This window comes from Aethalodelphis obliquidens, unplaced genomic scaffold (genome assembly GCF_003676395.1).
Source record: "Aethalodelphis obliquidens isolate GAN/ISIS:26980383/991018 unplaced genomic scaffold, ASM367639v1 scaffold99, whole genome shotgun sequence".
In the NCBI taxonomy this organism is placed as follows: Eukaryota; Metazoa; Chordata; class Mammalia; order Artiodactyla; family Delphinidae; genus Aethalodelphis; species Aethalodelphis obliquidens.
The window spans coordinates 1,002,683-1,028,230 of NW_020838043.1; the positions used below are offsets into that span (position 1 = coordinate 1,002,683).

The 25,548-nt window shown below is 40.6% G+C and overlaps 1 protein-coding gene across 1 annotated transcript in view; it reads right to left on the minus strand.

Moving 5' to 3' along the window:
* Positions 1–25,548, minus strand: part of PHEX (phosphate regulating endopeptidase X-linked) — a 204,726-nt gene that overhangs the window by 13,387 nt on the left and 165,791 nt on the right. The window contains exons 16-18 of the mRNA XM_027096110.1: positions 20,714–20,768; positions 7,663–7,730; positions 5,358–5,488 (exon numbers count right to left, since the gene is read on the minus strand). Coding sequence (XP_026951911.1) covers positions 5,358–5,488; positions 7,663–7,730; positions 20,714–20,768 — 254 coding nt within the window. The remainder of the gene's footprint in view (positions 1–5,357; positions 5,489–7,662; positions 7,731–20,713; positions 20,769–25,548) is intronic.

A 25,548-nucleotide genomic window follows, 5' to 3' on the forward strand; every position in this document is an offset into this window, starting at 1 on the left:
CTAAAGCTGAGAGTGTGTCGCAGATGTCATTGGTGCTACACCAAATCCCCTTTTCTACCAGGACTGTGAACCCAGTCCTGTAACTGCTAGTGGCTCAGGAAGATTAAGCTTAGCTTAGGGGAATCCCCTCACCTTGAGCTTGCTGGGAGGTGATATCCCCACCTCTCAGTAACTGACTGATGTACAGTTAGAATAGCCCAGCCCCTTATCCTAGGCTGAACAATTCCTGTGATGCAATTCATGCTCCAGAATCCTCTATGGGATCAAACTGAGGCTAAACTTCTGAAACCAACAGGTCTTCCTTGCCACCTTACAGGTTTCTCCTGAAACTACTTCTGCAACGAACCTTTTTATCTAAGAAACCCCTATCTTGGGCTCTGCTTCTAATGGACCTGACCTAAGAGTGATTAACTGAACTGCCCATATTTCACAAGGATTCGAACCCAAGCAGTCTCTGTCCAGAGCCTTTGCTCCATAATGTTACCTTCTCAAGTCTTAACTCCTCTTGACTCTAGTGCTTCTGTTTATAAACACTCATGCTCAAATTTAATCTCCTTCCTTGTTCCCCTAAGCTTTTCTTTTAGAGGTTTGAGGACTAGCTTCACCCCTCAGGCCGCTCCCACTCTGGACCGCCTCAGTAGACCATATGGCCCTAGATTTTTTTTTCAGTATTTTTTCTTTTTCATCATTTTTTTTTTTTTTTCGGTACACAGGCCTCTCACTGCCGTGGCCTCTCCCACCACGGAGCACAGGCTCCGGACGCGCAGGCCCAGCAGCCGTGGCCCACGGGCCCAGCCGCTCCGCAGCACGCGGGATCCCCCCAGACCGGGGCACAAACCCGTGCCCCCTGCATCGGCAGGCGGACCCCCAACCACTGCGCCACCAGGGAAGCCCTCATCAGTATTTTTTTTAAAGTTGAGAATTATGTTTTTGTTTTTTTAATTTATTTTATCTTTGGCTGCGTTGGGTCTTTGTAGCTGCATGCAGGCTTTTCTCTGGTTGCAGCGAGCGGGGGCTACTCTTCGTTGTGGTGCACGGGCTTCTCATTGTGGTGGCTTCTCTTGTTGCAGAGCACGGGCTCTAGGCGCGCGGGCTTCAGTAGTTGTGGCACACAGGCTCAGTAGTTGTGGCTCGTGGGCTCTAGAGCGCAGGCTCGGTAGTTGTGGCACACGGGTTTAGTTGCTCCGCGGCATGTGGGATCTTCCTGGACCAGGGCTGGAATCCGTGTCCCCTGCATTGGCAGGCAGATTCTTAACCACTGTGCCACCAGGGAAGCCCCATGGCCCTAGGTTTGCCTCTCAGGACTCAACAGCTGCTAACAGCCCGTTTCTCTGATGCTCCATTGGAGCTCCCCCCAGTCCAACGCAAATAATGGTTCAGGTACAGAGGATTGGCCTCCACAAATGGAGCCAGAAAAATAAAGCATGGCCCTTTATATCCACAAAGGAAGCCACCCCCTCTCCTTGGGGAATGAGACTGAAGCTGTTTTCTGACGGTTGAATGGATTTATGCTGAGACAGGCATGCCCTTTCTATCGTCCTTGTTGCAAAGGTACACATTTGTCAGAATTCAGTTTCAGTATCTGACACTTTGGCCAAAATGGATGTTGTAGAATAGTCTCCGCCCAATACATCACCCAGGTTTAAAATGAACTTCAAATAAGAGAACACGAGCATGATATGGGGGGAGCAGTAGTGATGTTGGAGTCATACCAATCTAAGCTCTAATGTAGATTCTACCATGGGTTTTAATCACTCTGAGCCTCAGTTTCCTCATATGTAAAACAGGCTAGTAATATGCACACCTCTCAGAACCAGTATGAGGATTAAATATGTTTCAATTAAGTGTAAAGTCTAACTCCCATGCCTGCATATAATAATCACCAGGAAATATGCATTCCCCTTCCTCCAAGAAAACTGCTCTTCTATTGTTTTTTGGTTTTTTAGCCCCTATTGTATTGTTCTCTCCTGGGATGGCATACCTATGAGTATGTCACAAAGTATTAGGAATATTAACTACAATTTATTGAGCACTTATTGCATAGCAGGCATCATGCCGGTGCTTTACATTATCTCAGTCATTTAATTCTTAAGACAAACTAACGAGTTCAAAAATAGCTGCCCATTTCACAGATGAAGACTCTGAGACACAGGAATGTTAAATAACTCGCCCAAGTTCAAAAAAAACTTACAACGTGCAACTGGTTGAACCAAAATTTGGAGCTGTGTCTGACTCTAGAATCCCTCCCCTATGCTTTTTTTTTTTTTTAGAGGTACTTTGCTAGTTTCTGTAATCAAACCCATGCAGATAAGACCTTACAAACTTAATACAGTGTGTCACCCCTGTCCAAATGGAAAAATTATGTTTAATGTTTCTAGACCAATATGGCTGTTAATTTCTATACAATGCCAACCCAACACGGTACAACTGGGATACTTTCTCCAAAGTTGACAGCACAGATAAAGTTTCCAAATATTCAAATTATATATATGTGTGTATATACAGAGAGAGGTATAGATAGATAGATAGGTTTATATAAAAGACCAATAGTAGTATATTATGCATCAGTAGCAGCAACAGCTTATCCAGGTTCTACGGTCATCTGAACAAAATTATAGAGACATCTAGCACATGCTATTAAAAACAAAAAGGCAAAAAACAAACCCCCAGAAAACAGCAATGTTCTGTTACTGTTGTGGTACCTGGCACCATTTTTTTTATTAGCTTCTCAATCATCATCTGGGAAGAACCCTATGCTTTTCTTGAAGCAACATATATTCTAGATGGATTTTCACAATGTGATAACCCCTGAATTGAAAACAGATACACAGAAGCGCCCCTTTTAGGTCTTCCCATGACACAGTTGTAGATATTTTTAAAATATATGGGCAGAGAAATGGCTTTCCAGGACACTGATAAAGGAGCTAGAGATACTATTCAAGGATACAGAGTCTGGTTTCTCTTCCTGGATAAGGGATGGTCTCCCTGGTGCTGTATACGCTTTCAGAACCAGGAGAACCGGCTCAGTGTTCATAAATGTTCCCTTTAAAAGTGCACAGACTGTTATCTAAATTCTTCTGGAATGGTCAAATAAACCCCAGTATAATAGACTTGAGGCATAGTGAGGTTTCAGGTGCTTTCCCAGCCCAAGTTGTCAGGATGGAGCACGTGCCTGACTAACAGACCAAGAGACTCTGGGGAAACTACGTGTAAATACACTGACCTACTCCAGTTCTGTGTGGTCCCCTGCTTCTCTTAGGTGTTGTGCCCTTGACTAGATGAATTAGGAGGACACAGTTTGCATGTGCGTTTTAGAGGAAGATCTTCATGCAGATCCATACCTATCAACAATTCTTCATTATTGGTCGCACTGTCAAACACAGTGAGAGAAATCTGTGTCTTGTAACTATGAAAGCAGGGACAGAAAATACAATGGAAAACTACAAGAAAAAACGAATAGTGGGGGAAGGGAATGAAAGATAACCTGATCAAACCAGCAAAATAAGAAAAGAAAAAAGAAGTAAAAACAATGTACAGGAGATAAACTATAAAATCGTATTTCAAAACCGAAAACAAATACCAAACAGATGGGAAGGCATACCACGTTCTTGAACAAGAAGACTATGACAAAAATGTCATTCCATACATTTAATGCGATTTAACTTAGAATCTCAATGGGATTCTCTTGGGGAGTGGGTGGAGAATGGGCAAAATGATCTTGGAGTGTATACAGAAGTATATTTGCCTGAGAATGGCCAAGTATATAAAAGAAGAACAGTGAGGCAGCGCTTGCATTGGCAGATACCAGAAAAATCCATAGAGCTATAGTAATAACACATTGGTATAGAAATCAACAAATAGATCAGTGGAATAGAATATAGAATCCAGAAATTTATCTCAGTATATATGAGATTCTAATATTTGACAAACATTCAATTAAGAAAAATACGTCTTTTAGTCACTGATGCTGGATCAATTGACTATCCTCTTGGAAGAAGATAAAAGTGAACTCTCGTATTGAACTCCACAGCGAAATAAGTTTCACACGCTTCAATATTTAAATGTAAAATAACAAAACAGTAAAAACCTTCCCAGAAAAGCTAGGAGACTACACATATGATATAGAATGGAAATGCAGAAACAATTTTTTAAGAGAGATAGGTATCTTTGACTATATGGAAATATTTAAATTTCGTTTGTCAAAAGATACCATATACAAAGTACAATGGATGAGAAATATATTGAGGAGAAAATAGTATAATATGAATGACAAATAAAAATTTTAACATCTATAATATTTTGTAAGGTCTCATAAACTGACAAGTAAATAACTCAATACATAAATGCTCCTCCATCCATCACTGGTGGGAATATGAAATATTATAACTTCTTAATAACATTAGGAATCTATCCTCTACAGAAAAAAAGAATATATACCTAATAAGAGTATTTAGTGCAGCAGCATTTATTGTGGAGAAATAACTGGAGACACAGTGTAACCCTCAACAAGACATTAGTCATCTGTGTTAGAGTACATTCACACCGTGGACTTTCAGGCAGCCACTGAAAACAGTGAAGTAAAAGCACGTGCGTGCACACACACGTGCGTGTGTATGTATGTGTGTAACTCTACATGAGCATGGGAAAAAGTATATCAGGGTTATTGAGATGGATTACAGGTGGAGAAGATAAAAGTGATGAGAGGGAAAGGGGAAGGAGGTAGAGGTGAAGACAAAAAAGGAAAGGAACAACATTCCATACAGAAAAGCATGTATAAAATTACATTCGTGCCTTTATAGGAATGTATATATATATAATAGAAAATCAGCATTTTAAAAGTCATTTCTTTTGTTCAAAATTCTTTATCTAAGAACTCTTAACCAATTCAGAGTCATTAATTCAAATGAGTGACGTTTTATCTCAGTGAATTAAACCTAAGCAGTAGTTTGGGAGGAAATCTTTTTAATGGTATACAGTGTAGATTTGTGAGAATTTTATTGTTTATCTTTGCTACAGCGTTTTCTGTACTAATCTGAATCTAGGAGAACAGACTAATGTTTAGGCCTGTGATTTTGAAACTTTAGCTTATATCAGAATCACCTGAGGGCTTATGAAAAGACAGACTGCCAGACCCCACGCTCCCACCCACCCCCCGCTCCCCACTCCCCACCCCCGAGATTCTCAGTCAGTAGGTCTGGATTAAGACTAAAGAATTTACATCCCTGACAAGTTCCCCAGGGAGGCTGATGCTGTTGGCCTGGGAACCGCACTTTGAGAACCGATGGTCTAAAGCAAGCTAGTGTCTTCGTGAGGAAGAAGGACTCACAAGATGCCCCCTTCGCCACAGCTGTACTCACGTGTAAGCCAGCTTTCTTCCAAAAATAGTTGCTATACTGGCTAATCATGCACTTTGTTTTTTCCTTAAACTTTTCTTCTGAGTCAACAGACCACCAAGGGTCCAGGTTTCCATTTTTATCATATTTTCTACCTGGCAAAAAGCAAAGTTAAAAGATACTCGTATTATTTATGGAAACAAATTCATTTCTTCATCTTCCCTTTCCCTCACTTCAACAAGCCTTGAAAAGACAGTTCCAGCAGCAGGGAGCACTCCTGGAAGCAGTTCCTGCCTTCTCTCCAGTGTCACAGGTTAATTGTAAAAAGCAAGGAAAGGAGAAAGAGGTCTGAGGAAGTTCTTTCCTTCTAAGCAACAAAGAACACTTTAAGATTTATCAACTTATGGCATGTACCATTCTTGACCAATCTTAGATTCTTTGTTTTCACCTGCTCTGACCCAAAATATTCTCTAAATTATGAAATGAAATGGCTTTCAGAAAGCCCATGGAAGGAGTCAAAGCGCCACTACCAGTGAAATTCCAAACAAACAATCCATAGGAACAGCCTCGGTGAGTCACTCACACCCTGCGACCACAGCCCCTGACTCAGCTCTAAAGGATCGTGTTTCCTCCAAGTTGCCAGGAGCCAAGAGACACATAAAACCTCTGTTATGAATCATTCCACAGCCATCAGTGTAGATGGAAGGCCCATCTGTCCTGCTTTGACAAGGAAGGTTGCTGTAAAGAGAGAACTTGGAACAAGAATGGAAATCTCCAAAACATAACAGAAAAAAAGATTAGTTATACATGCTTTTTTGCTACAGGCTCACTCTTCATTTTCTCTACATCCCTCAAAAAAAAGTCTGGGTGTATCTGGACTATCTTCTACACTCAAGGTTACTATTGGTTTAAATTTAATTATGCACAGAACTCTTCACTGGGCTTACAAGAAAGTCCCCTAAGCAAAGGTGTTAACTGAAACAATCCAAAGCTCTTCAGCAAGGCTGGATGCCACTACCACGAACCCCTGGTAGAGCACAGTGTCACTGTCCCCTACCCACTAACCAAGCGATCATTAAATAGTTACTGTGCAATGCACTGTTCTAAGTATTGGTTACAGAGTGAAATGCCATCTTTAGATTCCGTCCTTTGAGAGAGAATCCAAAAGGCTTCCAGAAGATTCTGAGGGAGAACTATACTTAAGTTTCCCAGGAAGAAAGGCCCAGAACCAAGAGACCACTACTGTCTTTTGTTTCTTAGCTAAGACTCTCCTCTCAGATAACCCAAACATGCAATTCAGAAAGTGTAGCTCTGGGGATTCAGATGACTACAAGGCAGCTACGTTTTAACAGGGAGGGGAGGCCCGGGGGCAAAAAACTTAGGTGATTAAGGAAAGGCTGGTGGGAGTACAAGAAGAATTATCCAGAAGCAGAGGAACCAAAAGGGTCTCTGGCCCTGGGGTAGGCATCCAGGAAAGGATGTTAGAGACATCACAGACATGGAAGAAAGAGGTCCCTCTATACAGTGTTGCCTTGGGCCAGGCAGTTCTTGAGTCTGCCCTGTAAACTGTGTGGATGTGGATGTGATCGCAATTTGCTGCTAATTCCTAAGTTTCGGAGATTTCATGTGGCTTTCCAATAAAACTCCAAAGTTAAAGGAGAAAGGAGTTCTGATTAAAAATGATGACTCCCAAAGGGCAATCATTTCTTTAGTTTATGCCATATTCTGCTCTTTCCTTTTGCTTAAATGTCATCAGGATACATAGCATACTCTATATTATTCATTATTAGGAAAGCATAGCCTTTCTAAAAAAATTCTGAATATATGACAGCATAGAGAAAAACAGAGATTAAGCATTGCATAATCCTTGAAATAGTATAAAGGAACTAGTCAGCCAAGCTCCAGAGTCCTAACTCGCTGAGGCCTAACTTGGCAGCACGTATAATCATCTTCAGAGCAGAGCTCACACCTCCAGGGAGAGCATCTCAAAATGGTGAATAAAGAAATAAAAGGAAGAGAAGCTACAAAATAATTCCTGTAACTACTGTGGCAGCTACAGCAACCCAGATCTAAATGCAAAGCTAATTTCCTTGAAATTACAAGGTCTTTTTTTTTTTCATTCTACCCCATCTCCAATGGGAACAATTATTTTTTTATTGCAAGCTATCACAGCAAGACATGGGGGAAAGTTTTCAATCAGCAATCATACTGCTTTGGATAATCTTCAATCTATGATGATACCACTATGCAAAGATAATAGCAACAATTAACATCCATATGGTCAACATGACCATAAAAGCATCAGCTTATACACTGAACCAGTACTTACCATTATTATCAAATCCATGTGTAAATTCATGTCCAACAATTACTCCTATAGCGCCATAACTCAGAGATCTACAGCATAAATGTATAATTGGGAGAAAATTATAAGCATGAACGTCAGAGCATAATCCTTCAATATTTTCTCAACAAAAAGCCAAGATAATCTGTTTACTAACCACACTCACAAAATTGTAAAAAAAAAAAAAAAGTAAACACATCCTTCTCATTGAAATAGACAAAGAAAATATAATTTCTAACATTGTCATTATGAACATTTATGGGCCTTAGTTCCTACCCTGTGAAATTAGGGATGTGAAAGAGATGTTTTTTAAAGTCCCTTCCAGCCCTAAGGCTTCTATGGTTCTATATCTGCTCTAGCTGTAGTTTATATGTATAAACACCCAAAGCAGCAGCAGGGTTTGAAAAGATCCTGTCAGTAAACATACCGCTTATTTTTTATCTGAGAACCTGTTGAAAAATCACTATGGACTTAGAAGTTAAATTGTTTTCCAAACGGAGTCATGAAACAGGAAAAGAGCAGAGATTAAAAGGGATCACGCTGCTTTCAAAGGTAGTCATGTTCCTCTGCTTCTGTGACAGACAAATTCACAGCTGAACAGCAAAGACTGTGAAGCCTGAACCAGATCTGGAAAAGACGTGATATTATTTCTCTTCACCCCTAAAGAACCACGTGGTAGGTCACCTACAAAGGTGACCGCCGACAATGCCACCCACCCTGAACGCATGTGCTCCTCCTCCCGCCAAGAGGAAATCTATTTCCTCCCCCCTTGAATCTGGATGAGCCTCGGGACCTGCTGTGGCCAACAGAATGCAGTGGAAGGGGCCGCGTGTGACTTCTGGGCTGAGGCCTTATAACTTCCATTTTTGTGCCTCCTTGGAAGTCAGCTGCAGTGTAAAGAAGTTGGGGTAATGAGCTGGAGAAAAAGAAGCCAAGCGAAGCAAGTGAGAGATGCCAAACGTCGAGAGACCTCTAAAGAAAGAGAGAGGCCCAGCCAGGCCCCAGCCATTAGAGCCAGCCCAGCTGAGGCACCAGACACGTGAGCAAAATCATCTTAGATCCTATGGCCCCCATCGAGCTGTCTGTCCCAGCCAGTACTGCACAGAGCAGAAACAAGCTGTCTCGGCTGACTCCCGCCCAAATTGCAGAATCATGAGCGAACAGTGGTGGCGCTTTGTTACGGAGCAATAGGTAACTGAAAGAGAACATATAAATCATATATCAGGAAATCAATAGGGGGGCTTCCCTCTATGTGTGTCTGGGATCTTCTCTCTCAACTAAAAGTCCCCTGAAGGCCAAACCCTTATCTACTTGATTGCTGCTAAATTCTCTGTACCTAGTACACAGTAAGTAATAATGATTTAACTAATTGATTAATTAACTTTACCATTTCTTGCAAGTGACAGATCAATGTGTAACTTATTTTAGTCATTTAACGTGTGCATGAGGATTACAGACAACTTAAAATCCTTGTTATAAGGATTCTTCCTAAGATTTGTAATTATACTAAAAATATTTCACAGTTGGTTCCTGATGCAACATCAAAGTCACCCAGCAAATAGATAGGACCTATAAGTGGAAGGAACAAAAATTTTTGAAGCAACATGTTATTACAGGACATAATGATCCTTAACATGTTAATTGTTTGTCTCAACTATACCCAAGGAAGTGTTCTAAGATTTAATTTTTCCCTTTGGTGGCAGTTCCTTCCTTTGTTATTTCTCTCCTGCAAGGTAATTTGCATTTGAAAAAATGCTGTCCTACTATTTTTCCATCATTGCAAACCTTCATTAAAGAAGTAAGAGTAGGGCTTCCCTGGTGGTGCAGTGGTTGGGAGTCTGCCTGCCGATGCAGGGGACACGGGTTCGTGCCCTGGTCCAGGAGGGTCCCACATCCCACGTGCCACGGAGCGGCTGGGCCCGTGAGCCATGGCCGCTGGGCCTGCGCGTGCAGAGCCTTGCTCCGCAGGGGGAGAGGCCACAGCGGTGAGAGACCCCCGTACCGCAAAATAAATAAATAAATAAAAGAGTAAAATTATGCATTTCAATCATAGATCTATCAGAGCAGTGTGGGGCAAACTTGTAATTTTACATAGTGCTAATTTTTGCAGCAGTAGCTATCACTATGCAGCCTGCAACATTTCATTTTTTCCAGGACTCTCAGCTGAGAATAGTACTCAGTCCTCTACAAGCCTCGGTCAATGCTGTTGACTGGACGAATTTAAGGGATGAACAATGGAAGCTTATAGCAACTGCTCTGCAATAAATGTCCCTTAAGAGGGACTGCTCCAACGAGCTTCCTATTTGCAAAGGGTAATAGAGAATTCAGAAAATGATTGAATCATTGCAAGTTCCAATTCTCAGTTACATAATCACAATCTTTTGGGCAAGAGCCAAAGAAAAAGTAATTTTAGATGACTAAGCCTGACAATGATAATGTTTCATAATACTAAATTCACATCTTCCGTTGTATCAATGGACGTTATTTAAATTAGCATGTGATAAAAATAAATAAATAAACTTGTATGCCTTTTAAAATGTGACTTGCTGGCCAGAAAAAAGAAGACTCCTGCAGAGAAAATCTAGCCTTCCAAAAATAAAATGCAGAAGATGACAATTTTTCCACCTACTCAGTTTCTCTTTTGTTCTTACTACCAGATGGGTTCAACATAAGCACAGGATTTGCTGTCAACAACAAAACCACCGTACTGCTGTCTGGAGCAACCATGAGCTCGTGCTGTCATCAAGTAGAGGCTACTCTATGCCTGAAGTGGAAATTCATAAAAATCTCAGAGTTACAAGCAGCTTTAAGGTCACTTAGTTCAATTCCTTAGCAGAGGTCTACAAAAACCCATTCAAATGGTCCTAAGACTTCTCCCCTTAGGCATGTCCAATGACCAGGAGCTCAACCCCTTCTGAGGTGGATCACTGCCTCTTCGACTAGTTCCGAACAAAACAGTGCTCCTAATGTTGATCTGGAATCTCTCTTCTACCTATTGGTCTAGTGTAGTGGTCTAAGGTATTCTAAACACCCCTCTGGCCTCCCCAAATTTAGTAAATGATTCTGCTACCTTAACTTTCCTTAAAAAATGTGAAAACAGTTACGAGGTTACCCCTCAAGTGTTCTCTTCTCAAGTTCTTTCAACTCTTTTCTCTTCAGTCATGAATTCTTGACCAGCAGTTCCCAAAACACAGGAAAAAGGGGAGTTTAGGGACTTCTGGCAGGACTTCTTGGGAATTTCTATGCTGCTAAGTACTGCCATTCTCCAAAACAAAGGGAAGGGGAGGACAACTCACCTCTATTACTACTTCATGGAACACACACTTTGGGATATTTTGTCTTATGCCGTTTACAATCTTGATTCTTTCCTCTGGAAATAATTCAGCTTGTTTATGTCACCACAATTAGACCCAACACTCACCGGAGGGCTAAGCTGACCAGTGTGAGCAGAAAGAATAGCCACTCCTTGGTTCTGGAGGAAATCCATCTAGAACAGATGCATGTATGGGAACCCATCTCACTGGACTGTGATCTCCATCTCTCCAGCACCTCCACATTTCCAATGTTGAGTGCCCAACGATGCTTAATAATTATTCATTGAATGGGCATGTTAATAGAGGATGAATGGCTTCAATGCAAACACAGAACACTTAGGAAAAAAATAAAAATCTCGGGAAGAGGGGAAGATGGCCGAAGAGTAAGACACGGAGATCACCTTCCTCCCCACAGATACACCAGAAATACATCTACACGTGGAACAACTCCTACAGAACACCTACTGAACGCTGGCAGAAGACCTCAGACCTCCCAAAAGGCAAGAAAAGTCCCACGTACCTGGGTAGGGCAAAAGAAAAAAGACAAAACAGAGACAAAAGGATAGCGACAGGACCTGCACCAGCGGGAGAGAGCTGTGAAGGAGGAAAGGTTTCCACACACTAGTCTTCGCGGGCGGAGACTGCGGGGGGCAGAGGGGGTAAGATTCGGAGCCACGGAGGAGAGCACAGCAACAGGGGTGCGGAGGGCAAAGCGGAGAGATTCCCGCACAGAGGATCAGTGCCGACCGACACTCACCAGCCCGAGAGGCTTGTCTGCTCCCCCACCGGGGCAGGTGGGGCTGGGAGCTGAGGCTCGGGCTTCGGTCGGAGCACAGGGAGAGGACTGGGGTTGGCGGCGTGAACACAGCCTGCAAGGGGTTAGTGCACCACGGCTAGCCGGGAGGGAGTCCGGGGAAAAGTCTGGACCTGCCAAAGAGGCAAGAGACTTTTTCTTCTCTCTTTGTTTCCTGGTGCGTGAGGAGAGGGGATTAAGAGCGCTGCTTAAAGGAGCTCCAGAGATGGGCGCGAGCCGCGGCTAAAAGCGTGGACCCCAGAGACGGGCATGAGACGCTAAGGCTGCTGCTGCCGCCACCAAGAAGCCTGTGTGCGAGCACAGGTCACTCTCCACACCCCCCTTCTGGGGAGCCTGTGCAGCCCGCCACTGCCAGGGTCCCGGGATCCAGGGACAACTTCCCCAGGAGAACGCACGGCGCGCCTCAGGCTGGTGCAACGTCATGCCGGCCTCTGCCGCCGCAGGCCCACCCCACACTCCGTGCCCCTCCCTCCCCCGCGCCTGAGTGAGCCAGAGCCCCCGAATCACCGGCTCCTTTAACCCCATCCTGTCTGCCTGTCTGAGCGAAGAACAGACGCCCTCCTGCGACCTACACACAGAGGCGGGGCCAAATCCAAAGCTGAGCCCCTGGGAGCTGTTAGAACAAAGAAGAGAAAGGGAAATCTCTCCCAGCAGCCTCAGAAGCAGCGGATTAAAGCTCCACAATCAACTTGATGTACCTTGCATCTGTGGAATACGTGAATAGACAACGAATCATCCCAAATTAAGGAGGTGGACTTGGAGAACAAGACTTATGATTTTTTTCCCCTTTTCCTCTTTTTGTGAGTGTGTATGTATACGCTTCTGTGTGAGATTTTGTCTGTATAGCTTTGCTTCCACCATTTGTCCAAGGGTTCTATCCGTCCTTTTTATAAAAATTTTTTTTTCTTAATAATTACTTTACATTTTAATAACTTTAGTTTATTTTACTTTATCTTCATTCTTTCCTTCCTTCCTTCCCTCCTTTAGACAAGGAATCATCCCAAATTGAGGAGGTGGACTTTGAGAGCAAGATTTATGATTTTTTTTGTTTCTTTTAATTTTTTTTAATAATTATTTTTTAACTTTAATAACTTTACTGTATTTTATCTTACTTTATTTTTCTTTATCTTCTTTCTTTTTTTCCACTTTCACCAAGGGACAGATCATCCAAAATGAAAATAAATAAGGAAACACAAGCTTTAAAAGATACATTAAACAAGATGGACTTAATTGATATTTATAGGACATTCCATCGAAAAAGAACAGAATACACATTCTTCTTAAGTGCTCATGGAACATTATCCAGGATAGATCATATCTTGCATCACAAATCAAGCCTTGGTAAATTTAAGAAAATTGAAATCATATCAAGTATCTTTTCCGACCACAATGCTGTAGATTAGGTATCAATTACAGGAAAAAATCTGTTTAAAATACAAACATATGGAGGCTAAACAATACACTACTTAATAACCAAGAAATCACTGAAGAAATCAAAGAGGGAATCAAAAAATACCTAGGAACAAATGACAATGAAAACACAACAACCCAAAACCTATGGGATGCAGCAAAAGCAGTTCTAAGAGGGAAGTTTATAGCAATACAATCCTACCTTAAGAAACAGGAAACATCTCGAATAAAGAGCCTAACCTTACACCTAAAGCAATTAGAGAAAGAAGAACAAATATACCCCAAAGTTAGCAGAAGGAAAGAAATCATAAAAATGAGATCAGAAATAAATGAAAAAGAAATGAAGGAAATGATAGCAAAGATCAATAAAACTAAAAGATGGTTCTTTGAGAAGATAAACAAAATTGATAAACCATTAGCCAGACGCATCAAGAAAAAAAGGGAGAAGACTCAAATCAACAGAATTAGAAATGAAAAAGGAGAAGTAACAACTGACACTGCAGAAATACAAAAGATCATGAGAGATTACTACAAGCAACTCTATGCCAATAAAATGGACAACCTGGAAGAAATGGACAAATTCTTAGAAATGCACAACCTGCCAAGACTGAGTCAGGAAGAAATAGAAAATATGAACAGACCAATCACAAGCACTGAAACTGAAACTGTGATTAAAATCTTCCAACAAACGGAAGCCCAGGACCAGATGGCTTCACAGGCGAATTCTATCAAACATTTAGAGAAGAGCTAACACCTGTCCTTCTTAAACTCTTCCAAAATATAGCAGAGGGAGGAACACTCCCAAACTCATTCTACGAGGCCACCATCACTCTGATACCAAAACCAGACAAGGATGTCACAAAGAAAGAAAACCACAGGCCAATATCACTGATGAACATAGATGCAAAAATCCTCAACAAAATACTAGCAAACAGAATCCAACAGCACATTAAAAGGATCATGCACCATAATCAAGTGGGGTTTATTCCAGGAATGCAAGGATTCTTCAATATATGCAAATCAATCAACGTGATACACCATATTAACAAACTGAAGGAGAAAAACCATATGATCAGCTCAATAGATGCAGAGAAAGCTTTCGACAAAATTCAACACCCATTTATGATAAAAAGCCTCCAGAAAGTAGGCATAGAGGGAACTTTCCTCAACATAATAAAGGCCATATATGAGAAACCCACAGCCAACATTATCCTCAATGGTGAAAAACTGAAAGCATTTCCACTAAGATCATGAACAAGACAAGGTTGCCCACTCTCACCACTCTTATTCAACATAGTTTTGGAAGTTTTAGCCACAGTAATCAGAGAAGAAAAGGAAATAAAAGGAATCCAAATCGGAAAAGAAGAAATAAAGCTGTCACTGTTTGCAGATGACATGATACTATACATAGAGAATCCTAAAGATGCTACCAGAAAAGTACAAGAGCTAGTCAATGAATTTGGAAAAGTATGAGGATACAAAATTGATGCACAGAAATCTCTGGCATTCCTATACACTAATGATGAAAAATCTGAAAGTGAAATCAAGAAAACACTCCCATTTACCAATGCAACAAAAAGAATAAAACATCTAGGAATAAACCTACCTAAGGAGACAAAAGACCTGTATGCAGAAAATTATAAGACACTGATGAAAGAAATTAAAGATGACACAAATAGATGGAGAGATATACCATGTTCTTGGAATGGAAGAATCAACATTGTGAAAATGACTGTACTATCCAAAGCAATCTACAGATTCAATGCAATCCCTATCAAACTACCACTGGCATTTTTCACAGAACTAGAACAAAAAATTTCACAGTTTGTATGGAAACACAAAAGACCCTGAATAGCCAAAGCAATCTTGAGAACGAAAAACGGAGCTGGAGGAATCAGGCTCCCTGACTTCAGACTATACAACAAAGCTACAGTATTCAAGACAGTATGGTACTGGCACAAAAACAGAAAGATAGATCAATGGAACAGGAAAGAAAGCCCAGAGATAAACCCACGCACATATGGTCACCTTATCTTTGATAAAGAAGGCAGGAATGTACAGTGGAGAAAGGACAGCCTCTTCAATAAGTGGTGCTGGGAAAACTGGACAGCTACATGTAAAAGTATGAGATTAGATCACTCCCTAACACCATACACGAAAATAAGCTCAAAATGGATTAAAGACCTAAATGTAAGGCCAGAAACTATCAAACTCTTAGAGGAAAACATAGGCAGAACACTCTATGACATAAATCACAGCAAGATCCTTTTTGACCCACCTCCTAGAGAATTGGAAATAAAAACAAAAAGAAACAAATGGGACCTAATGAAACTTCGAAGCTTTTGCACAGCAAACGAAACCATAAACAAGACCAAAAGACAATCCTCAGAATGGGAGAAAATATTTGCAAATGAAGCAACTGACAAAGGATTAATCTCCAAAATTTACAAGCAGCTCATGCAGCTCGATATCAAAAAAACCAACAACCCAATCCAAAAATGGGCAGAAGACCTAAATAGACATTTCTCCAAAGAAGATATACAGACTGCCAACAAACACATGAAAGGATGCTCAACATCATTAATCATTAGAGAAATGCAAATCAAAACTACAATGAGATATCATCTCATACCAGTCAGAATGGCCATCATCAAAAATTCTAGAAACAATAAATGCTGGACAGGGTGTGGAGAAAAGGGAACACTCTTGCACTGCTGGTGGGAATGTGAATTGGTACAGCCACTATGGAGAACAGCATGGAGGTTCCTTAAAAAACTACAAATAGAACTACCATACAACCCAGCAATCCCACTACTGGGCATATACCCTGAGAAAACCATAATGCAAAAAGAGTCATGTATCAAAATGTTCATTGCAGCTCTATTTACAATAGCCCGGAGATGGAAACAACCTAAGTGTCCATCATCAGATGAATGGATAAAGAAGATGTGGCACAAATATACAATGGAATATTACTCAGCCATAAAAAGAAACAAAACTGAGCTGTTTGTAATGAGGTGGATGGACCTAGAGTCTGTCATACAGAGTGAAGTCAGACAGAAAGAGAAAGACAAATACAGTATACTAACACATATATATGGAATTTATGAAAAAAAATGTCATGAAGAACCTAGGGGTAAGACAGGAATAAAGACACAGACCTACTAGAGAATGGACTTGAGGATATGGGGAGGGGGAAGGTTAAGCTGTGACGGAGCGAGAGAGTGGCATGGACATATATACACTACCAAATGTAAAACAGATAGCTGGTGGGAAGCGGCCGCATAGCACGGGGGGAACAGCTCCGTACTTTGTGACCGCCTGGAGGGGTGGGATGGGGAGGGTGGGAGGGAGGGGGATGCAGGAGGGAGGAGATATGGGAACGTGTGTGTGTGTGTGTGTGTGTGTGTGTGCGTGTGTGTGGCTGATTCACTTTGTTGTGGGGCAGAAACTGACACACCATTGTGTGGCAATTATACTCCAATAAAGATGTAAAAAAAATAAAATAAAATAAAAAATAAAAATAAAAATCTCTCTCCCACTCAGCATAAGGTTGAACACTAACATTTCATAAGTCTCTATCATTTTGACTTTTATATCAGAAAATTATCTCGTGGACCCAGTAAACAAATACATTGACCAATAAATTCAAAACCCAACCAGACTATGTCCAAGTGTTCAGGTATATAACCACAGAAGATCAGTTAAATTGCTAATGATAAGCAGGATCAAAGACTTCTAGGACTTTTTTAGTTTGAAGCAAGCTTAGCAAATACTTAGCCTAAACCCTTAATTTTATGGAAATATATATAAATTTCTAATCTTAACAACAGAAAAAATGGATTCCAAATACCTGAACACTGATGAAAACTATGCAGCTGAGACCTGGGATGATATTAATGGATTTGGTCAATACACACGGATAATTTTCATTTATGCTAATGATAGCGCTTCCCTATAGCAGGCTTTGTCGATGCCTGCTGCTGTCCCTGGGCACTCACCATTTTGAAGCACACCAATCTGACAGCTTCCAACTGCCAGCACCTGAAACTAGTCGCCCGAGGGCTTTCTCTGGCCACCAGAGCCCTCCAGGCCTATACTGGGCAATGCCAGGGAGTTAATACACCTGCTGGCAGTCCTCAATTAATGATGGAAAGTGAGTTGGATGACAAATACCCCAGCTCCTTTGCTCCTGAGATGGAATCATGCTGAAGCATATTCTACAGTTCCCCAGCAAAACTGAGCCCCAGTTGTCCACAGTAATAACTGGCTTAAAAAAAAAAAAGTGGAGGAGAAGGCAGAAGAGGAGAGTCAGAAGGAGATGTGACTCAAGCAATGAAATTGAAACTGTAATTAAAAATCTTCCAACAAACAAAAGTTCAGGGCCAGAGGGCTTCACAGGTGAACTCTATCAAACATTTAGAGAAGAGCTAACACTCATCCTTCTCAAACTCTCCAAAAAATTGCAAAGGAAGGAACACTCCCAAACTCACTCTATGAGGCCACCATCACCCTGATACCAAAACCAGACAAAGATACTACAAAAAAAGAAAATTACAGACCAATATCACTGATGAATATAGATGCAAAAATCCTCAACAGAATACTAGCAAACAGAATCCAACAACACATTAAAAGGATCATATACCATGATCAAGTGGGATTTATCGCAGGGATGAAAGCATTCTTCAATACACACAAATCAGTGTGATACACCATATTAACAAATTGAAAAATAAAAACCATGTGATCATCTCAATAGATGCAGAAAAAGCTTTTGACGAAATTCAACACCCATTTATGATAAAAAAAAAACTCTCCAGAAAGTGGGCATAGAGTGAACCTACCTCAACATAATAAAGTCCATATATGTCAAACCCACAGCAAACATCATTCTCAATGGTGAAAAACTGAAAGCATTTCCTCTAAGATCAGTAACAAGACAAGGATGTCCACTCTTGCCACTATTATTCAACATAGTTTTGGAAGTCCTCGCCACGGCAATCAGAGAAGAAAAAGGAATAAAAGGAATACAAATTGGAAAAGAAGTAAAACTGTCACTGTTTGCAAATGACATGATACTATACATAGAGAATCCTAAAGATGCCACCAGAAAACTACTAGAGCTAATCAATGAATTTGGTAAAGTTGCAGGATACAAAATTAATGCACAGAAATCTCTTGCATTCCTATACATTAATGATGAAAAGCCTAAAAGAGAAATTAAGGAAACACTCCCATTTACCATCGCAACAAAAAGAATAAAATACCTAGGAATAAACCTACCTAGGGAGACAAAAAACCTGTATGCAGAAAACTATAAGACACTGATGAAAGAAATTAAAGATGATACCAACAGATGGAGAGATATACCATGTTCTTGGATTGGAAGAATCAATATTGTGAAAATGACTCTACTACCCAAAGCAATCTACAGATTCAATGCAATCCCTATCAAACTACCATTGGCATTTTTCACAGAACTAGAACAAAGAATTTCACAATTTGTATGGGAACACAAAAGACCCCGAATAGCCAAAGCAATCTTGAAATCTGGAGAAAGAAAAACGGAGCTGGAGGAATCAGGCTCCCTGACTTCAGACTATACTACAGAGCTACAGTAATGAAGACAGCATGATACTGGCACAGAAACAGAAATATAGATCAATGGAACAGGATAGAAAGCCCAGAGATAAACCCACGCACCTATGGTCACCTAATCTATGACAAAGGAGGCAAGGATATATAATGGAGAAAAGACAGTCTCTTCAATAAGTGGTGCTGGGAAGACTGGACAGCTACATGTAAAAGAATGAAATTAGAACACTCCCTAACACCATACACAAAAATAAACTCAAAATGGGTTAAAGACCTAAATGTAAGATTGGACACTATAAAACTCTTAGAGGAAAACATAGGAAGAACACTCTTTGACATAAATCACAAAGATCTTTTTTGATCCACCTCCTAGAGTAATGGAAATAAAAACAAAAATCAACAAATGGGACCTAATGAAACTTAAAAGCTTTTGCAAAGCAAAGGAAACCATAAACAAGACCAAAAGACAACCCTCAGAATGGGAGAAAATATTTGCAAATGAAGCAACTGACAAAGGATTAATCTCCAAAATATATAAACAGGTCATGCAGCTCCATATTAAAAAAACAAACAACCCAATCCAAAAATGGGCAGCAGACCTAAATAGACACTTCTCCAAAGAAGACGTACAGATGGCCAAGAAGCACATGAAAAGCTGCTCAACATCACTAATTATTAGAGAAATGCAAATCAAAACTACAATGAGGTATCACCTCACACCAGTTAGAATGGGCATCATCAGAAAATCTACAAACAACAACTGCTGGAGAGGGCGTGGAGAAAACGGAACCCTCTTGCACTGCTGGTGGGAATGTAAATTGATACAGCCACTACGGAGAACAGTACGGAGGTTCCTTAAAAAACTAAAAATAGAATTACCATATGACCCAGCAATCCCACTACTGGGCATATACCCGAGAAAACCATAATTCAAAAAGACACATGTACCCCAATGTTCAGTGCAGCACTATTTACAATAGCCATGTCATGGAAGCAACCTAAATGCCCGTCGACAGATGAACAGATAAAGAAGATGTGGTACATATATACAATGGAATATTACTCAGCCATAAAAAGGAACGAAATTCGGTCATTTGTAGAGACATGGATGGATCTAGAGACTGTCATACAGAGTGAAGTTAGTCAGAAAAGAGAAAAACAAATATCATATATTAACGCATATATGTGGAACCTAGAAAAATGGTACAGATGAACCGGTTTGCAGGGCAGAAATAGAGACACAGATGTAGAGAAGAAACGTATGGACACCAAGGGGGGAAAGTGGCCAGGGGGCAGTGGTGGTGTGATGAACTGGGAGATTGGGATTGACATATATACACTAATATATATAAAATGGATAACTAATAAGAACCTGCTGTATAAAAAAATAAATAAAATAAAATTCAAAAAAAAAAAAGGAGGAGATGTGACTATGGATGAATGGTCAAAGAAATGCAACTTTGCTCGTTTGGAAGATGGAGGAATCACACTTGGACCAGCCAAACCAGACTCTTTGCTATTCGAAAAGCAATTTTCTTTCCTTTTCTCACGTTGTTTCCTCCCTCTGGAATTGTATTGGACCCATCAACTCAAATCCTAAGAATCCTTCAAGGTCCACATTTTTCTAGTATGAGTCAATGTATAAGTGAACAAATGCATAAAAAATGAAAGCTACCTGTGTATAGGTTGGCTTTCCTACCTCGTCATACACCCTGGCAACAAGAATCAGAAAACAAATACCTAACATGGCAAGAGTGGGGCCAACCCATGCCAGGTTCTATGCCTTCTTTTTGCTCAACAACCACTAGCTTTGTTCCTTTGACTTTATATTCTATGCTCTGCCAAAACATCATATTCTTTGTTACTTGTCAGTAAGTGGTTTCTTTATTAGTTTACTTACCGAGGATATTCTGTTCCCCAAAAGAAAGGTTTCTGGAGCTCTCCTGCTGGAAATCCTGGGAGAAAGACAAACAAAATTGTAAGGGACATAGGGATTGATTTAATGATGAGTACCTGGTTCTAGCTTTGGCACTGAAGTTCCAAAGGCCCATCTTAAAGGTACTCCTCATGGAGCTGGGATCCCTCTAAGAGATCCAACTATCTCTAAGATGATATTAATTCAACTGAGTTTGAAATCAGTGCATTCCATCAGTTTCAAGGAAACTATTTCGCACGGATACACTATTGGCAGTGTCCAGGTTGCCGTGAACTGGGTTCCTTCATAAACAGCGCATGCAAGAGGCTTCCAGCTGTCTTGTGGCTTCCCCTGATACAGAAAGGGCCAGCTTCATGGGCACACAACCAATGCAGTCACACGGGGCCCCCGTGCAGAAGGACCCTGCAATGAAATTAATGCTCTGCTGTCACTGTATGAAATGCTTAATAAATTTATGTTTGAATGTGATTTTGGAAGTGGAGACCAAGGGGACAAGAAAGCATGCATGTGAGCAAAGCAGCCATGCAAAATATTCCTGTCCACGGTTCCTTTTATGCTCCATTTGCATGCAGCATCCAAGATGCTCCCTGGGAGCGCAGAACTCCAGTAGACCCACAGAATGTGTGAATTCAGCAAGACTCAAAACGAGTACAAGGTAAGCATATTACATCTAGGACTGAGTATGTGGGAGCTCTGACAGCCCTCTTCGGGCTCTTTCTGTTGGAAGCAGAATTTTCTTTGATCACCAAAGGGCAGCAGTGGCATTCTAAGAAACATGAATGGCCAAGGAAGTCTGTCATACTCTTTCTTACTCCTGTATCAGTCAACCACATATACCAAAATGATGACGTAGAAGGAAAGGGAAAGACAGGACAACCCATAGTTTCTTTTCCTTTCAGTCCTTTCTTACTCATCAGTAAGCCAAAGGTAGAGAGTGTTGGTAGAATGTACATGTATATAAGAAATGAAGTAAAACCAACTGAGTTAGTTTTATGCAGTGTTTCCACTGTTCTGGCAAGAAGAAAATACATACTCATGTACAAGCTAGAAAATATAAACTACAATTTCGTCAATTCTACATCTAAGTTAAAAGTTCTTTTATCTGGGGAGTTCCCTGGTGGCACAGTGGATAAGACTCCATGCTCCCAATGCAGGGGGCCTGGATTCGATCCCTGGTCAGGGAACTAGATCCCACATGCATGCTGCAACTAAGAGTTCGCATGCCTCAACTAAGGAGGCTGCATGCCACAACTAAGGAGCCCACATGCTGCAACTAAGGAGCTGGCGAGCCACAACTAAGGAGCCCTCGAGCCGCAACTAAGGAGCCCACCTACCACAACTAAGACCCAGAGCAACCAAATAAATAAATAAATAAATATTGTTTAAAGAAAAGTTCTTATATCTGTATTTGTTTTGGCATTGCACAATATAAAGATGAATGGTAAAATTACGCTGATGATTTAAATTTTTAATTTTTCTTACAACTTACAATGGTATTAAATAGCAAATTAAAAATACTGTGACAAGTCTAGAGAAAGAAAGGCTGTAGAAGACAGGACAAAGCTATATATTTTAGCCCCTTTACAGCACTTTTTCCTGCTTTCTGAAAAAGAGGTCCCCATATTTTCATTTTGTACTAAGTCCCACAAATTATGTAGCTGGCCCTGGGTGCAGATGAGTGGGAGAAATGCCTTGTTTTGCTGTGCCATTGCAAGTCACCACTAAATTTTGTTCCCTGGGGTTGATCCTAGGAGCTGCACTTACAAGCCATCACAACTGGGAATGCAAAGAATAGTAACAAAGAAAATGACAGAGAGAGAGAGATACCTTCTGCAACATCCTTGCCTGCTCCAGAGCCACTGCTCAAAGCTGCTGGAGACTAAAAGCTCTTTTATAAGAGTTCAAATGTTTTATCTTCCCTCTCTCCTTCTCAACAATCTGTCTACCTCTCCTCCAAGACAGGACACTACGAGAAGTGAGGGTAGGAAAGCACATTCTTAATTTAGAAGTGAAATATTAATTCTATGTAATTCATATACATATATTATTTATATTTTTTTAATAATATCATAGTTTGAGATTTCAGCGTGCAAAAACCTAATTGTAAAACAGAGCTGGATCCAGCTAGTAGTCCTCTCTCTTCCTGCTGCTTTCACATAAAGGAAAATGCATCTGACTCTGGAGGGGCAATGTCATATTAATCTTCATAATTTCCACATTTTCTTAAATATCTTTGGCATCTTTATATCAATATTCCATCATCTTTTTGGTGATTACTTTTAGTAAGTCATTCTGACTTGGATATATATATGCAAATATATATTACATATATATGCAAATCACAGTTTTTATATGAAAATTCTGTCTCACATAATATATCATCAAAAAGGAATGATATTTCCCAATAAGAACAATGATCATAGACCAATGTGACTTAATTATTAAATCATTATGGCTTTCCTGCTTGGTAATGTGCCCAGTTGGAAGCATTTATGTTCATTGCCAACCCCTTTACAGGAAAACATCTGACACCTGCACGAGCCTCCTTTCTGCCGCTGTTGCTGTTAGAGGCCCCAGACTCGCAGACCGCAGCCATCACACTCCCCTGATCAGCTGTATCTTCGCAGCTTGTCAGGGCCATGGAACCCAACACTGATCAACAGAAGAATCTGATGCCCTTAGGACCATTTTGCTGAAGTGAATGGATTAACTGTTTAAGCTGCATTTTTGGAGATGTCAACTGGCAAGAGTGATAGATCAAATCCCAACAGGGCCAACTCAATATCTTATCTCATAAAGCGAATGAGCTCTATTTAGCAAAGGTAGAAGTGAAAAATAATTAAATAAATGGAAAGGGAATTCTTTTTCTTTTCCTCTCCCTTTTTAATAGGCTTTTCTTATCTTTTCTTGCATATCCATTTTATCTCCTCTTCTTCCCATTTCAGCACTGCCTCACCACCTATTTCACACTTTTCAAGCTCCTTTTTCTATCAGTATATTTATGGGAGACATTCCTCACAATGTAAGTGTGTGTGTGTATATATGTACGCATACATATGAACATGAGAGATAGGAGAGAGGGAAGGAGAGGGAGGAAAGAGAAATTTAACTATCGGACTGGCAAAAATTCATAAATTTAATAATACTGACCAGGGTGTAGGAAGCATGTTGGTGGGAATATAAATTCTTGCAAGCATTTTGGAAAGCAATTTAGTCATCTCTCAATGCTTTAAATGCCATTTAAAAAAATGAGTAACTGCAGGCTGATAAGGAAAAGGCTCTAACAGATATTATTAAGCAAAAAAATATTAAGTGTAAATACAGCATTCTGTCACATATGAGTCCTTTTATGTGTACTACATGTGTAAATGTATGCATAGGTATATAGAGTCAGGTCTGCTATAACGCTTGTATTGAAAAGGTAAATTTGTTCCAACATGATTGAAGTAGCAGGGAAAAGACTGGAACGTAACTCCAATTTCACATTTTCTTATGCACAATTTTGTCCATGAGAAATGCTAGATGAAAGCAGAAAACTGCACCCAAATGAACTGAGCTGCTTAAGAGTACACAAAATGCACACATCCCAACATGGACCAGCTACCTCTGTCCCCCATGTGTTAGAAGCCCTACCCATCCACATCTGGTGTTAAAACTTTTCAGATAAACCTCCTTCCACCACTACACAGTAACTCACAAGCTGCAGGCCCTCCAATGCCAACTTCCCCAAGCAAACGTCAGGTCTTTTTTTTAAGGGAAAGCAGCATATTTACTGTAGAGTTTATGTATTTACCCATTTAACACGTGTAAAACCGTGCTATCGTTTTTATTAGGCTCCTAGCTTTTGTTTTCACGTGTCACTGATAGTTTTTGATTGCTGTGCCCCAGCCCCATTTGTCCCATAAGCCTTGTGGCTTTTATTGCACAGTTTTGCATAGTGCAGTGATGTTTAGGACCACATGTCGCATTACAGCAGAACTGACTACGTATATACACATCTATGTGTATATGTACACATATATATTCCCACCAGCGGTTCTCAAATTTTGTCATGCATCAGAATCACCTGGAGGACTTACTGAAACACAGATTGCTGGGCCTCACCCTCAGAGCTTCTGAGTCAGTAGGTCCAGAGAGGTGGCTAGGAATTTGCATCACTAACAAGTTCCCCTGTGATGTGATGCTGATGGTTTGGGAACCACACTTCAAGAACCACGGCCCAGTCACTGGCTGTCATGCACTGTGGTGCTATGGCTAAATATGTTTATTGCTGCATTGCTGTAACTGAGGAAAGTGTGCAACAACCTAGATGTTCAACAGGAGGGGAATGAGTTAATGATGTCATAACCATATTATGGACTGCTGTGCAGCAAATGAAAAGAAAGAGGCAGGTCTCCATATTCTAGCGTGGGAAACTCTCGAACAAATGCTGTTAGAATAAAGCAAGGCATAGATATAGATATATAAATGCCATTTATATATTTAAGATAACTATCCTATCAGTCTGAGTATATGTATGAAAATTCACAGAAAAGGTCTGTAAAATACATACCAAAGTGGTCATAGTGGTTACTTACCTCTTGGAGCTAAATGGGATTTGGGGTGGTGGGTGGTTAAAGGGGCTTTGGACATAAATGTAATGTTTTAAATATTGATTAATCAAAGGTAATCAACTTGTATAATTAAAATGAACTCTTTTAGGGACTTCCCTAGTGGTCCAGTGGTTAAGAATCCGCCTTCCAATGCAGGGGACGCGGGTCTGATCCCTGGTCGGGAAACTAACATCCCACATGCCGCAG